The sequence below is a fragment of the Micromys minutus genome (assembly GCF_963924665.1).
Source record: "Micromys minutus genome assembly, chromosome: 14".
NCBI lineage: Eukaryota > Metazoa > Chordata > Mammalia > Rodentia > Muridae > Micromys > Micromys minutus.
This window is the reverse complement of record NC_137983.1, coordinates 7,193,609-7,206,750: the sequence shown is the minus strand read 5'-3', so window position 1 is coordinate 7,206,750 and position 13,142 is coordinate 7,193,609. Positions and strand designations below refer to the sequence as shown.

General features: G+C 43.6%; 1 protein-coding gene across 2 annotated transcripts; it reads right to left on the bottom strand.

Annotated features, from left to right (window-relative positions):
* Positions 1 to 268: 268 nt before the first annotated feature.
* On the bottom strand, positions 269 to 13,142 carry MSMO1 (methylsterol monooxygenase 1). Of its 2 annotated transcripts, none has more exons than XM_080928790.1 (6): positions 13,075 to 13,142; positions 9,198 to 9,482; positions 5,035 to 5,183; positions 4,513 to 4,639; positions 2,391 to 2,545; positions 269 to 1,228 (listed from the first exon to the last, which is right to left on the bottom strand). In XM_080928790.1, the coding sequence occupies exons 2-6, from the start codon at positions 9,450 to 9,452 to the stop codon at positions 1,033 to 1,035; spliced, it is 882 nt and encodes a 293-aa protein (XP_080784916.1). In that variant the 5' UTR covers positions 9,453 to 9,482; positions 13,075 to 13,142; the 3' UTR covers positions 269 to 1,032. The 2 variants fall into 2 exon arrangements, with proteins under 2 accessions (XP_080784916.1, XP_080784917.1); XM_080928791.1 differs by having other exon boundaries at positions 9,198 to 9,519; positions 13,075 to 13,141.

Sequence of the window (13,142 nt, the reverse complement as noted above, 5' to 3'; positions counted from 1 at the left end):
GACTGGGATATAGTGAGTGACCTAGAAAAAATGTATAAGTATCCTTATACTTGTGTGGAAAACCATTTAAGGCCAGCAAGCTGTTCCCTGGGTCAGTGGAGTTCCCCTTACAGATCAGCCACCTAAGGACACAGTACAACCATCAGCAAAGCTCAGCAAGAAAAAAAAAAATGGAACCATTCCTTTATTGTAAAACTTACTTTAATGATTTCTGTTCTTTTTCTTATAAGAATAAAACAAGCTAATTTTCAATACTGAAAGCCAGAGGATCAGACAAAAATCACATTTATTTTACCAGCTCCAACAGGTACAGATAGAGAAGTGAATTCACAAAGCTCAAGACCACCTGACACACACAGAGAAGGGGTGGACAGCTCAAGTGGGGCTCCTCAATTTAAAAGGACCACAAGTGACTAGAAAATTTTTAGGCTATAATATTCTATGTACATCATGTAGGAAATGAGCCAATTTACAAGATGCTGATAAAATTACTACAATCAAACAATCCTTCACAGAAAGAATAGTTCTGAACTGGTCAATCTCAGACCAGAGCGAGGTTTCAGTCACTGGCTCACCAGCTGATGTATTTACTTTGTGATATTTTCATTTCAGGTAAATTCTAAAAAACAGCATGTCTTAAACTAGAAGGCAGACATTATTGTTGAGAATTTTTTTGAACTGACCAGTGTATGTAAAAAGGCTTAAAAGGCAACATCAACTTCAGTCCCGGGTGGTGTGAAGTGGTGAGTTGTACATTAATCCTTCCTCTGGTTCCTGAAACCTGTTGGTAAGGTTAACAACATGGCCTTTAAAACCTCCTCGTGAAAACTGTACTTAAATATATATATATATTTATTTGCTCCCACATATACAGCTCTTGGATGTAAAGTAGAAAAGTTCTCATCTGGAAGAGTACTTAAAGGTTGTTAATGTTCTTATCACTTAGCAGCCAAGTCACGTGCTTATTCCTGCTCCCCAGAAGCAATGTTAGTTGCCAGCTGCAGTTGAGGAAGGCGCAGAGCAGGTAGGTATTCACTGAGACTTTTTCCCAAGCTTCTTCATCTTTTCAGTGTAGGCATGATACTGGGCATCTGTCCCGAAGATTCTGTCCCACCACGTGAAGGTGGAGGCGTAATTCCCAATGAAGTTCATGTGGTGGAAATCGTGGTGCCGAGCGCCCGTGTAAAAAGGGATGAAGTTCAACGGGTTGAGAGGAATATCATAACCACTGAAATGCAAAGGCCACAGGTTATTCATGAGACACATGTTGAACGAATGCTATTTTCATTAATAGTCATATGCTCGCTAACAAGCTTATGTTTCCTCTTTACCCAAATCTTTAAATCCTCATATGCTTACAAAAGATAAAACTGGGCAGGGTGTGGTGGCAGACACTCCATCCTCAGATTTTGGGAAACTGAACAGAAGGATGGTCAGTTTGTGGCCAGCCTAAGTTACAAATTCCAGGTCAGCCTGGGCTTTGAGGCCCCAGTTGGAAAGAAAACAACCATAACAAGAACAAAACATACAGAGAAAGTACATGTTCGGGAATTTGACTACCTTAAAAGACACATGGAAATCTGATGCCAGCAAATGAAAAGGTGATTTCCATAACACTACTTGTGTTAAAAAAAGATTGTATGGAATCAGCAACAAGTATTTTAAAAATTAAAACGCTACTGTGCTGTTTAAGTTGGGAGAATCCTTCAAAAAGACTCTTGTTTGGTCTACTCTCTTTAATCTTGGTATCTAAATTGGTTATAACTCTTTATCCTGTCTCCAATCTGTGGAAAGGAAGCATCTAAAACACATACATATTACACACAGTGGTTTCCCTAAGTGCAGGCTTTCGTTAGCCCTAACCAGAGACCAGCAACGACCTAGCATGGCACAGGCTCCGGGCTTCAAGGCACTCTTGGGACTGAGACTCACTGAAGTACTCAGCGTTTTGCTTGATAAGACACATGCTGTACGCTGTAGTCACTCAGTGAATAGTAACAGATCAGTCTATAAAAACACCTATTACTTGAACTTTCATTCACTGATTATGATCCTCTTTTAAAAAATAACATGAGAGAGGGCTAGTGCTTAAAGTGTTTGTCCTGCAGGCCTGAGGATTGGAGCTCAGATATCCAGAAACCCATATAAAAGTCGGGTGGCCTGCCTGTAATTTAAGCCTCAAAAGGCAGGGATGTGATAGCCACAGAGGAAAGCTGGCTAGCAAGACGGTCAAGTTGTGGGTTTGACTGAGAAACCCTGCCTTGGAAGAGTGATCATGTTTACATATACCCCCCCCCCACACACAAACATGCATTCACACACACAAGCACACTAACACACACGGAAAATAGAAAAATGATGTCTTTTACCTGAACAAAAGCATCACTCACCTGTGCACGTCGATGGTCTCTAGCAAACGGAAGGTCACCCATGCCCACAGAAGAATTACGTGATCACACAAAAGCGCAATGCCAATGAAAAACCCGGTCCCGAGAATCAGGGTTTCCAAGGGATGCGCATATTCTGCTTCGATTCCAAACGGAGCCTAAAACACAGTGTAAGGAGTCCTTACGATAGTGATGGTGAGTCCTGTGTCAGCTTGCGAGTGCCCAGCTGTGGTGTGGTTAATGTCTGAACCAGCAGATTTCATTCTCCATTTAGCCAGTCAGAGGTCTTAAGAGCAAGAAAGAGGCTTCCCAGCTACAGAGACCACACCTCACTTCCCAGCTTTTTTTTCTGCAACCTCATACTGAAAAAATCAATGTTTTTCTTTTTGAGACAGGATCTATATAGCTGAAGTTCCTCTTGAACTCATGATGTCCCTGCCTTAGCCTAAGTGTTGGGATTATAGGTACATACTTCCTCCAGACTTCAAATAAACCTGTGTTCATACTAGCTTTGTGTTGATTTTCTCTGGAGAACTCTAATGTATTCCATTTATACAGTTTTGTAAAATTACATTGTTTGTATAAGTAATGATGTTAGTTGAGCTATACATATACATAACAATAGCAGTCCTTAGCAAATTCCTTACCAATCAGAAGGTCCTGTGATATGAATGTCTTATCGCTTATGTAACTTCAACCCTAATTAAACACTCCTTGTTTACCCATCTGTGTGTGTGCATGTGCACTGAGGTCAAAGGACAACCCTTAGGAGGCAATTTTCTCTAACCTCCTTGTGGGATTCAGGGATCAAACTGAAGTCACTAGGCCCTAAGCTCTTAATATTTAATTTATAAATCTACAGTTACTTTGCCACAAGGGGACACCTACACACGTGCACACAGTAGGCTATCCTCAGTCATGACTTTGTTTTCCCAGGTTCCATTTACCCTAGATTAACTATTGTCCTAAAGTGCTAAGTGAAGACACTGGAGACATGTTTTAAATGGTGCATCATTCTGTGTAATGAATGTCCTATCAGTCTCAGCCCTCCCAATGAGACTCTTGTCCAGTGTTTCTGTCCTGATCACACTGTCTGCCCAGTAATCACTCTTGGCTCTCTTAGTTATTAGTATGGTATCTTATCCATGTTTTCAGGTATCCCCTGAGACCTTCATGAAAACTGCTTTGACTTAAAAAACTCTAGTCTGAAAATGTACTTCAACTGAGCAATTGCTTTAGTCTAAGCAGTAAGTGCGTATTGTTTATCAACCCCATTCATTTAAACGTAGTGTTACTATACCCACTACCGATCTGCCAGTCGTCTGCTATGGGGACACCACCTGAATGCCCCACGTGATGAGAAATGAGGGGCAGAACTGCTCTGTGTAAATCTCTAAAGTCTCGGTAACCGTGGATTTACGTCATTACAGGTATGTGTGCACGTGAGTACCGGTGCTTGTGGCTATGAGTGGCCTAGTATAATGCTAGGAATTGAGCTCCGATCTCCCACAAGAGCAGGATGGGTTCTAAAGCATTCCGTTATCTCTCCAGTCCCACCATGACAGTATGACACTGACGAAAACCATTAGGCATGGCTCTGTGTGTACATGTACCTCATGTTATGCCAAAGGAAAGGAAATAAAGGAGACCAAGAGATGGCTTGCGGGTAAAGAGGCTTGCTGTGCAAACCTGCAGTTGTTTTTGATTTCTAGAGCCTGCATCAAATTGTGGAAGGGAGAGGGCTGGGGACACGGTTTGGTGGTTAAAAGCACTTGCTGCTCATACAAGAGGACACAGGTTCAGTTCCCAGGATCCATACTGGGTGGCACCAATTGCCTCTAATTCCAGTTCTAGGAGATACAACAACCTCTTCTGGCTCTGACAGCATTTGAACACCGGGTGAACACATATACTCAGGAGCATATAGATTATCGAGATTGTTATATTTTTAAAGAGAAAGTTGACTCCACAAAGTTGTCTGACTATACATGTATCCTACCCACCACATCATGTGTGTGCATGCACACACACACAAAAATACTACTGACAGCTCTTAAAATATCCAAACAATAAACCATGTTTTCCTACTTCATTAGAAAAAGCCTGAACTGTGGCTCTGACATACCTGAAACTCGTGATGGACTTTATGAATATATTTATAAATCCTCTTGTGGTGAAGGAGCCTATGCAGGAAATAGTGCCAGGTATCCTCAATGACTGCACAGCCCAAACACCTTGCCAACGTTAAATACCTGTGAGAGGCAAACCGTAATGAGAACAAAGTAGCCATGCCTTAGGCTGCTGCTCAGACATTAAATAAAGCCAACACCCAGCTTGATCTAACTGCATATATTAACCATCAAATTCAAGAGAGTTGAGCAAGGCAAAGTGGTTCACGCCTTTACACCTAGCCCTTGGGAGGCGGAGGTAGATAGACCTCTTTGAATTCGAAGCCAACCTGTCCGACATGGTGGGCTCCATGCCAGCCAGGACCACACAGCGAGACTTGCTTTCAAAGAAACAATATTGATAGGATATAATAAATATCAGGATATTAACCAAGTGAAGATGACAAACACTAAGCCAAATGTAATAATTAAAAAATAAACCATGAATGAATATGAACATCAAATTATCAGTGACATACCATCTTGGCATTCTGTCCCAATCATAAGGAATATTGAAAAACTCCGTAAAATAGTATGTTCCACAAATCAGAGGCAACTGAATAAAAAAATGATTAAACAAAAGTCCTTTCAAACACTTCCACTGGCCTTCGAAGGTTTCTGGTTTATCCTATAGAGGAAAAATAAATAAATAAATCACAATATTTAAAAGTAGTCTGCTATCAGCAGTAGCTGAACAGGTAGAACTAAATTCTTAACACTTTCTCTAATAGATATAGTCCCTCAGGTCTGTGCTGTGTTCAGTTTATACAACAGCGGTGAGTGATCTGCAAGTACTTTAACCAAGTGTAGAAAATACTAATAACAAATATGGTGATAGGGACCCAAAACTCCTGCAAGAAGGAACTAGAGAGTTCTCCAGGGTTTGCTGCCCATGGGACACTCAGAAGTTATGAGAGAAGGAAGCTCCGTTCCCTTTACATCAAGTGCCCCACAGAAAGCCTGCACAAGCAGCAGCTGGAGCTTTTACTACAATAGTAGCTCACAGCATCCAGGCATTCAGCGGTCTTCATCCGCAGAAATAAGTACCTTCTGTATACACGTGACGGCAGCGCTATGAGTTGTGAGAACTTCAGAGATGTTTCCTGACAATAATGTTCACATTCAAGACAAAACGGAAGGTGAGCTTCTGTTCGTAAAATCTCAAGATACCCTGACACGTGTGTTTTGGTGAGTGAGTGTACGAGCACACGTAAAATACAAACAATAAAATATATAGGAAAACGAAACAAAAATGAATCCTTAATCTAACAATCAACCTATAGGCTTGGCCTAGAATACTGAACTAACCAGGCAGCTATGGTACCCACGGTGATGTCAGTTTCCTTAGCAATCAAACAAGTGAACGACACACAGTAACTTTAGACTGCATTAGTATTTCTGTTCTAAAGAACCTTTGACCCCACTCCAAACCTCAAGCCTATGAACAAAAAGTCACCCGAAAACTTGGGCTTATCTGTGATGGCGTCTTTAATTTCCTGGCTAGACTCTGAAACTCAGGTAGTTCTATGTAGAAAAATAACCAAGCTTGGGGGGTTGGGATGGTAGAAAGAGAACAGCAGAAAATGGCACCCATCATATGTGAGACGCTGGCTTCCTTAGTGTGAGACTAGAACAATCAACTGCTACTATTGTTACAGCGAATAAACCCACAGGCTATGCTGTTTCTATGGTATGTGCAAGCTGGCCAAGAAGGCATTTAAATGTATGCCTAGTAAAATACCAGAGCTTTCAGGTTCTTACTTGGCATGTAGTACATCTGTACCCCAGTATGAAGGGACACCCCCATTGGGGCCATAGAACTTAGAGATATTTTACTTACACTTCTGCTGTGAAGAAAAAAGAAAAATGCCTTTTTTTTTTTTAAAGAAAGAATCCCAGCCAAGTCTGCTTCACCTGCGTGCACATAAAACTTCCTCTAACTTGCAAGCACATGGACTGACTGCCCAGGTGCCTATTCACTGTGAAGCGGAGGGCGCTTACTGCTGTGTAAGCACTGTGTTTCATGTGTGTGGCTCTTCTGCCTGCATGTATGTGTTCCAGGTATACCTGGCACTCCTGGAGGCTGGAAGAGGGCATTAGAGCCCCTGGAACTGGAGTTACAGACCTTTGTGAGCTGCCATGTGGGTGCTGGGAAGTAAATCTAGGTTGTCTGGAAGAGCAGCCAGTGTTCTTAACCACTGACCCATCTTTCCAGCTCCTAGCTCATATTTTTTGTTTTGTTTTTGGCTAGGGGGTTGGTGTGCAATATTTTTTGACTCTGCCTCTCAGGTATCCTATGGCCTCAAACTTCCTGTAATTAGCAGTGAATAGCCTTGAACCTAATCCCCCTCCATTCAAGCACTAGGATCACAAGTGTATGCCACATCTGTTGTGGGGGCAAGGGTAAATTTTTTTAAATTAAAGCGTGTTCTATGTGTTACTATAATTGTTGACTGTGTTATCTTGAGCTTTCTAAAGTACTGAAGGAAAGACATGAACCATTTTGTATACATTTCAATCACAGCATGTGGGTCACATCTCACAAACAGAAGCAGCCTCCACCATTTGTGTGTGCGGGTCATTTAATTAATTGGGGGGGGGGGTAGCCTAGGGTTTGTCTGCCTTTCTTTTTTTTTGCTTTATTTTATTGTGCTTTATTCTGTACTGTTGTTTGACACAAGGTCTCACGATGTGGCCTGACTACCCTCAAACTCATGGAGATTCTCTTGCCTCGACCGGCTGCATCCAGGTCTTGCGCAGGCTGGGCAAATGCTTTCTTTTCTTCTCAGCCCCTTCATGGTGGGAGAGTTTGTATTGATTTGGCATCGATAAATAAGTACGGATATATTCACAGCCTGGATTTTGATGGCTGTGAAACTTAAGAGGATGACATGGAGCACCGGCTTACGGCCACGCTCTCAGCCTTTCATTACGCTTAACCAATTAGGATGTGGCTTTCATGTGTGTGCCTGTACCCCAGCCTGTGTGTGCTAAGCCAGCACTCCCACATTTACTACATCCTAAGCCCAGTTCATTCTTTGTCCTGCCATGTTTCCTTTTAAGGCCACCCACACACCCTAAGCTAAAACAGCTCTCCTCTGAAAGGTACCACCAACCATGACCAAGCAGTGAGCTGTGGAGGGCAGCGGAGGAGGAAAGGATGCTTCAGCTTGTTGGCCACATGGTGACTCAGCCTTTCCTCTCAATGAATCAGTGGTGACAGAGTCACTTCAGTGACTCAGAATTTATGGCATTCTAACTGAGCTGTTTCTCAGCTCTGGTCCTTCCATCAAAGTGCGCTGGAAGTATTTTGACTTTGACAAAGGCTGACAGGAGCCTCTGAGCTGCCTCTTTTTTAAAATTCTCTTTATTTGTTTTTATTCCCTTTCCCCTGTCTCCTCTTGTCCTAGAGTCGAAGGTACCCCAAGGTGTGCCTAGGTTACCTGCAGAGGAACCAGTGTGAGCCCTCCTCATAGTGACTCACTGGGAGAGGCTAGAAAGCCAAGAGATTGAGACGTGACCTGCACACCCAGAGAACCAGATGAACGCTCAGCATCTACTTTGTGCCACTGCTGTGTGCCCCTGAGTTTAGCTGGTTATGATTATTTAGATAAGCCAATAGTGGCATTTAAAAAAAAATGGCAGTTGGCCATGGTCCTTGCCTATAAGCACTCAAGAAGTGCAAGTCAGAAGATCCCAAGTTGAAGGCCACCCTGGGATATATACAATGTTCTCTCAAAACAAGAACTAATATTGTCTAAATTCATCTCAGAAACCATGCTAAGCAAAATAACCTATATATTAGTAAGAGTACATCCTGCTGTCTGTGTTTAAAACTAAGAAAAGTGCTCTGCATCCCTAGGGATCATGTCATGCATTCAGTGGTCTTGCAAGACACATCTAACACACTGAAGCAAACACAAAGACACGAGGGGCATTACCCCCTGGCACGGGACCACACAGAAGCTGCTGGCTTTCCTGTCCTGTATATATGGAATCTTCGCATAGCAACATCCAATTAGATCTGCTGAGGTTGGGAGACGGAAGAGGTGCAGCCGAGCAGCCACTGTCCCTGTGCACATTTTCTCCCCCCCCCCCCACACACAGTGTCTCTTTTTATCAGGATTGGGGTGCACAGGTGGGGATAGAAAAAATATAGGTGTGCTGATAATTAAATCCAGGGTCTTGAGCATGTTTAAATACATACACCGCACCTGCCAACTAGTTTAAAAATTAAGATTTATAAACCCCAATTAGATAAGCCTTACAGCTTCCTAAAGCCCACTTTTACAGACATTTTTTTGAAACAGCATCAATCATGATCATATTTTGTGAAACACACCATCAACCAGTAGCGCAAGGTACAAGCACTTTCCAAATTAGCACAAACACACACTGACCTGCACACAATTATGAAAACAGAAACACCAGAATGTTTCACGAAGCAGCTTAATTTGGGCTGGTTGGTGGAGTAGTTGAGCATTACTGGGTTAAATAAAACATATTATGAAATTAACGTCCCCATTCCCTTATTTCCTTCCTAAGTTATGTAAGTGGAATCACTATATTTCTACTGGACAGCATGTTGGGTCTCTCAAAGAACACCAGTCACAGTATTTGATGGAAAGCCCATCACACTCACCTTTTGAATCTTGTACTTTCTCATGTAAGGAATAAACTGGAACAGAAATCCAGGTAAAGAGAACAAGAAATAGATGGCCTCATGAACTATCAGCGAGCCCCAGGTTGCAATCTGGAACTTCGTATAGTTGTCCAACATGTAGACCCAGGCATTCTTAAAGGGCTCCTGCAGAGGATTCTCGGGCAGCAGGGAATCCACATATCCCACAGCCAGGGATGCAGAACTGAAGATGCCAACACTTTTGTTTGTGGCCATTTTCAGATCTCCACGAGGGGTCTTTGGTTCCTACGGTAAGTACACAGATACGCACAGCAATAAAATTCTGAAAAACAGCATCAAAGTTGACAGAAAGCTATTACCGTCTCTATGTGTAGACAGCGTTAAAAACTAAATGCTCCTTTCTACTGCAATATCTCAAAAAAACAGTGTGAAGGGAATTCCCAGCTAACTTTAAAGAGATTTTCAGTATGTAGTCTCTGTGGACAACTTCTAATTTCATCAAGCTAGCATTAGGCCTAGGCTGTCCAGGCTCAGTGGACACTTGCCTCTCAAGTTTCTGAGTTTAATCCCTGGAACTCAAGTAAAGACAGAGAACTCCCTCCACGACACTGTCCTCTGGTTTACACACATGCCCGCATGCAGAGGCACATAACATACAACCAAAAAGAAACCAAGACGTTTGCCCAAAGTGACTGTGTGAAAGTTCTGCCAGGAACAAAACTGTACTTGTCAACAAGGCCAGAGTTCAAACGTAAAGTTACAAAAAGCATCCCAACACGTGATAAAAAAGGGACACAGTGTGCTTTAGAAAAATCTAGTGGAAAAAAATATCGAAGGCCATTCATAGGCAGTTCACAGAACAGTAAAGCTAAATGGTCCCCCACAGGCTTAGTTAGGGGACAGGGGAGATGGCTCCAACAGAGTGACCACAGGGCCGGCTTCAGAGCCCCTGCTCCCACACAGGAGCTGGGTACAGCAGCGGGCGTTTGTAACCCCAGCTCTCACAGTGACAGTGAGATATCTGACAAAAATAAGGTACAGAGCAACTGAAACAGCCTCGGCTGACCTTTATTTAGCCTCCCCTAGGGCACTCACAGGCAGGCAAGCCCACACAGACCAAGAGATTTTCTTCCCTCATAGAAGATACTTTTGCCAAACTAGCAAACCTCTTAATATTCAACAATACCCGTGCCAAGCTAGAAGGAAGCATCGCTTCTAACTAGCAGCAGAGTGGGAAGAATATTCAAGTCCACAGGCAAGAGGTGAGTTACATAATTGCTATTAAATCTCTCCACAGGTAATACCGCAGCTGCTTATAAGAACGAGGGAGCTACGTGGCGCTCACACCTGTGATGCCAGTGGCCAAAGCCTGAAGCAGGAAGACTTCAAAGAGTTCAAGGTGAGCTGAGCTACATACGAAGATGTCCTCAAGATGGCCCGAATCAACAACCAAAGAGCTAAATGATAAAGATGCAAACCTTGGTGAGAAACTGGTGAAGTGCATTCCTGTCCTACCCAGCTTGTCAGCATCCACATATGCCCACTGCCACCTCCTGCTTCATTCTCAAAGGCAAGCAGTGGCACTTTGAATCTTTTTTAAAATAGATTTATTCTTATTTTATGTGAACTGGTGATCCGCCTGCATGTATAGCTGAGTAGATCTTGGAGTTACAAACAGTGGTGAGCAGCCATGTGGGTGCTGGGAAGGAAATGAAGGTCCCCTGGAAGAGCAGTCAGTGCTCTTAACCACCAAGCCATTGCTCCAGCCCTAAACTTTTATTCTGGGGAGTGGGGGTGGGGGAGGAGGGAGTGGAGAGATGGATTGGTGGTGAGTAACCCACAGGATCTGATTGGACCTGAACTTAGTTGTGAGCACCCACATTTTGTGGCTCACAACTGCCTCCCTCCTCCACCCACAATGATCTCCTACCACTGGGCTCCCCAGCCACACGAAGATGTTGTCAATTGTCTACTACAAAGTTACAAAACAAAAGATTATCACTCCAGTCTCCATTGTTCCTGAGGTCATTACCAAATCTGACAATGACCAAATGAACACCCACTTCCTTGGTACATGCCCCAGATCTTGTGGGATGATAAGATCCTGAGCCATAATTTTATTGAAAACAGTCTCAACAATAATTCATCAAGAAACCCAATAAACAGTAATGTTAAGTATTGAGCATAAGCCCAACACACGTCACCCAGAATAAGTTAAGGATTATCAAGCATCTTCTGTCACTATAAGCTTGCCTCACCAGCATGAAAGACAGGACTCTCTATGGTTCTTGGTTTTCCAATGGTGGGCCGGCTTTAGGATGAATAAGTAACCTGTCCAACGCTGCACAGATGCTGAGTGGAGGAATATAGCTTACCCAGGCCTCCGGAAGAGGCTCGCTCACACTTCCCATTGTTTTCTGTCCTCATCAGAATCAAATCCAGTATTCTTTGGAACTTACTTCATCTGACCAATCTGGATGGTCATCTCTCTGTCTCTTTCAAGATGAAGGCTTTGGTTCAAGTTAGGCTTAAACTACGCAACTAAGGATGGCCTTGAACTCCTCATCCCCCTCCCTCCACTGAGTGTTGTATTCATCCACACAGCCAGCAACAATTGGGATTCGACCGACATTTCTCCACTGACATTTTTCCTACTCTCATGGAATTCATAGATCCCCTCTAACAAATAACTGTCTATGATGTGTTGTTAGTAACGCTATCCCTGCCCCTACTCCTGGAGGTCCCAAAGTGTCACTAACCGATGTGACATGTAAGATGCAAGGGAGGTTTCAGAGCTATGAGGACAAAGGGGCCCTGGGTTTCCAGGCAGAAGCACTTTCTACACTGTGACCTGGACATGACACTGAAGAGACCAGATTACAGCAGAAGTGCCCTGGCTTAACAGCAAGCTGTTACCCATCATCTGTAACTCCTATCCTGATCTAGGTTCTGATTATCCAAAAGGATGCTGGCCATCTCCACTCAAAGGCAGTCTGGAGGTCAAACCTCAGATCATCCTACTAAGCATCAGATGCCCCTCCCAAACACACCTAACTTCTTCACCTCCAAAGAAAGTGTCCTAGTCTCTAACTTCCACCTTCCACACAATGTTGAGACAGAGTCCAGTTACCCCGAGTTCACACTCTATAATGAGGGGAGTAAAAAAAAAGAACGAGCATGTAGTTAAACAAAGTGTCAGGCAGAGAAAGTGATCAAAAGAGAAAGGGGAAAAGCAGGCTTTGTTGAAATGAATATCCTGCGTCCTCAATTTTGAGCGGACTGCTGGCCTAGAAATCCGATCTGAATCAGGAAGACTAGATCCTCGAATTTAAAAAAGAAAAAAAAAAGGATGAAAGAAATGCATTCGTAGGTTAACTTAGGATCTGGCTGATAATTCCAGCCCCTTTTGGCACTGAAGTTTAAAGAACCCTTAGGCAGTGTCAGGATCCACCTAAACAAAAGTTAAACATTCATGGTTCAAGCGGGGGCCGGGGTAGTTCTACAGGTGAAGGCTAGACTTCTCCTCCATGCACCCCACTCCCACTTGGAACCACATCCTTCAGTACCGGAGACGCCTTCCCAGATCCACTAGTACAGAGCACATCCTATGAACAACCGCCCCCCACGTGGTAATGGTGTTTTTGTAAAAAGTTTTAAAGAGTTAAGTCAACGATCCAGACTCCAGTTGATTGCAAACTCTTTAAAGGGCAGGAAGTGTTGGCATTCCAGTTCCATCACTTGAGAACCTCGCCTCCTTGCCCGGAGTCTTGCACAGCTCGGCTCCTTCCCAGCGCATCCTCCGGCCTTAGCCGGACCCCACCCCGCCTGTTCCCTTCTCAGCCGCCCTCCACCCGGCTCAGGCTAGAGAGTTCCTTACCTGGCGTCCCGCGATTGACAGCGGTCTGTCAGAGCCGGCAGGTGCAGCGGCCTTCTCACCACCTCTGC

Excerpts from the sequence above, each read along its gene's own strand:
- MSMO1 (XM_080928790.1), bottom strand. The coding sequence starts at position 9,452 with ATGGCCACAAACAAAAGTGTTGGCATCTTCAGTTCTGCATCCCTGGCT. Across the intron at positions 5,184-9,197 it reads GAAAGTACAAGATTCAAAAG|GATAAACCAGAAACCTTCGA; the intron begins GTGAGTGTGATG and ends TTTCCTCTATAG. Across the intron at positions 4,640-5,034 it reads TGGGACAGAATGCCAAGATG|GTATTTAACGTTGGCAAGGT; the intron begins GTATGTCACTGA and ends TGCCTCTCACAG.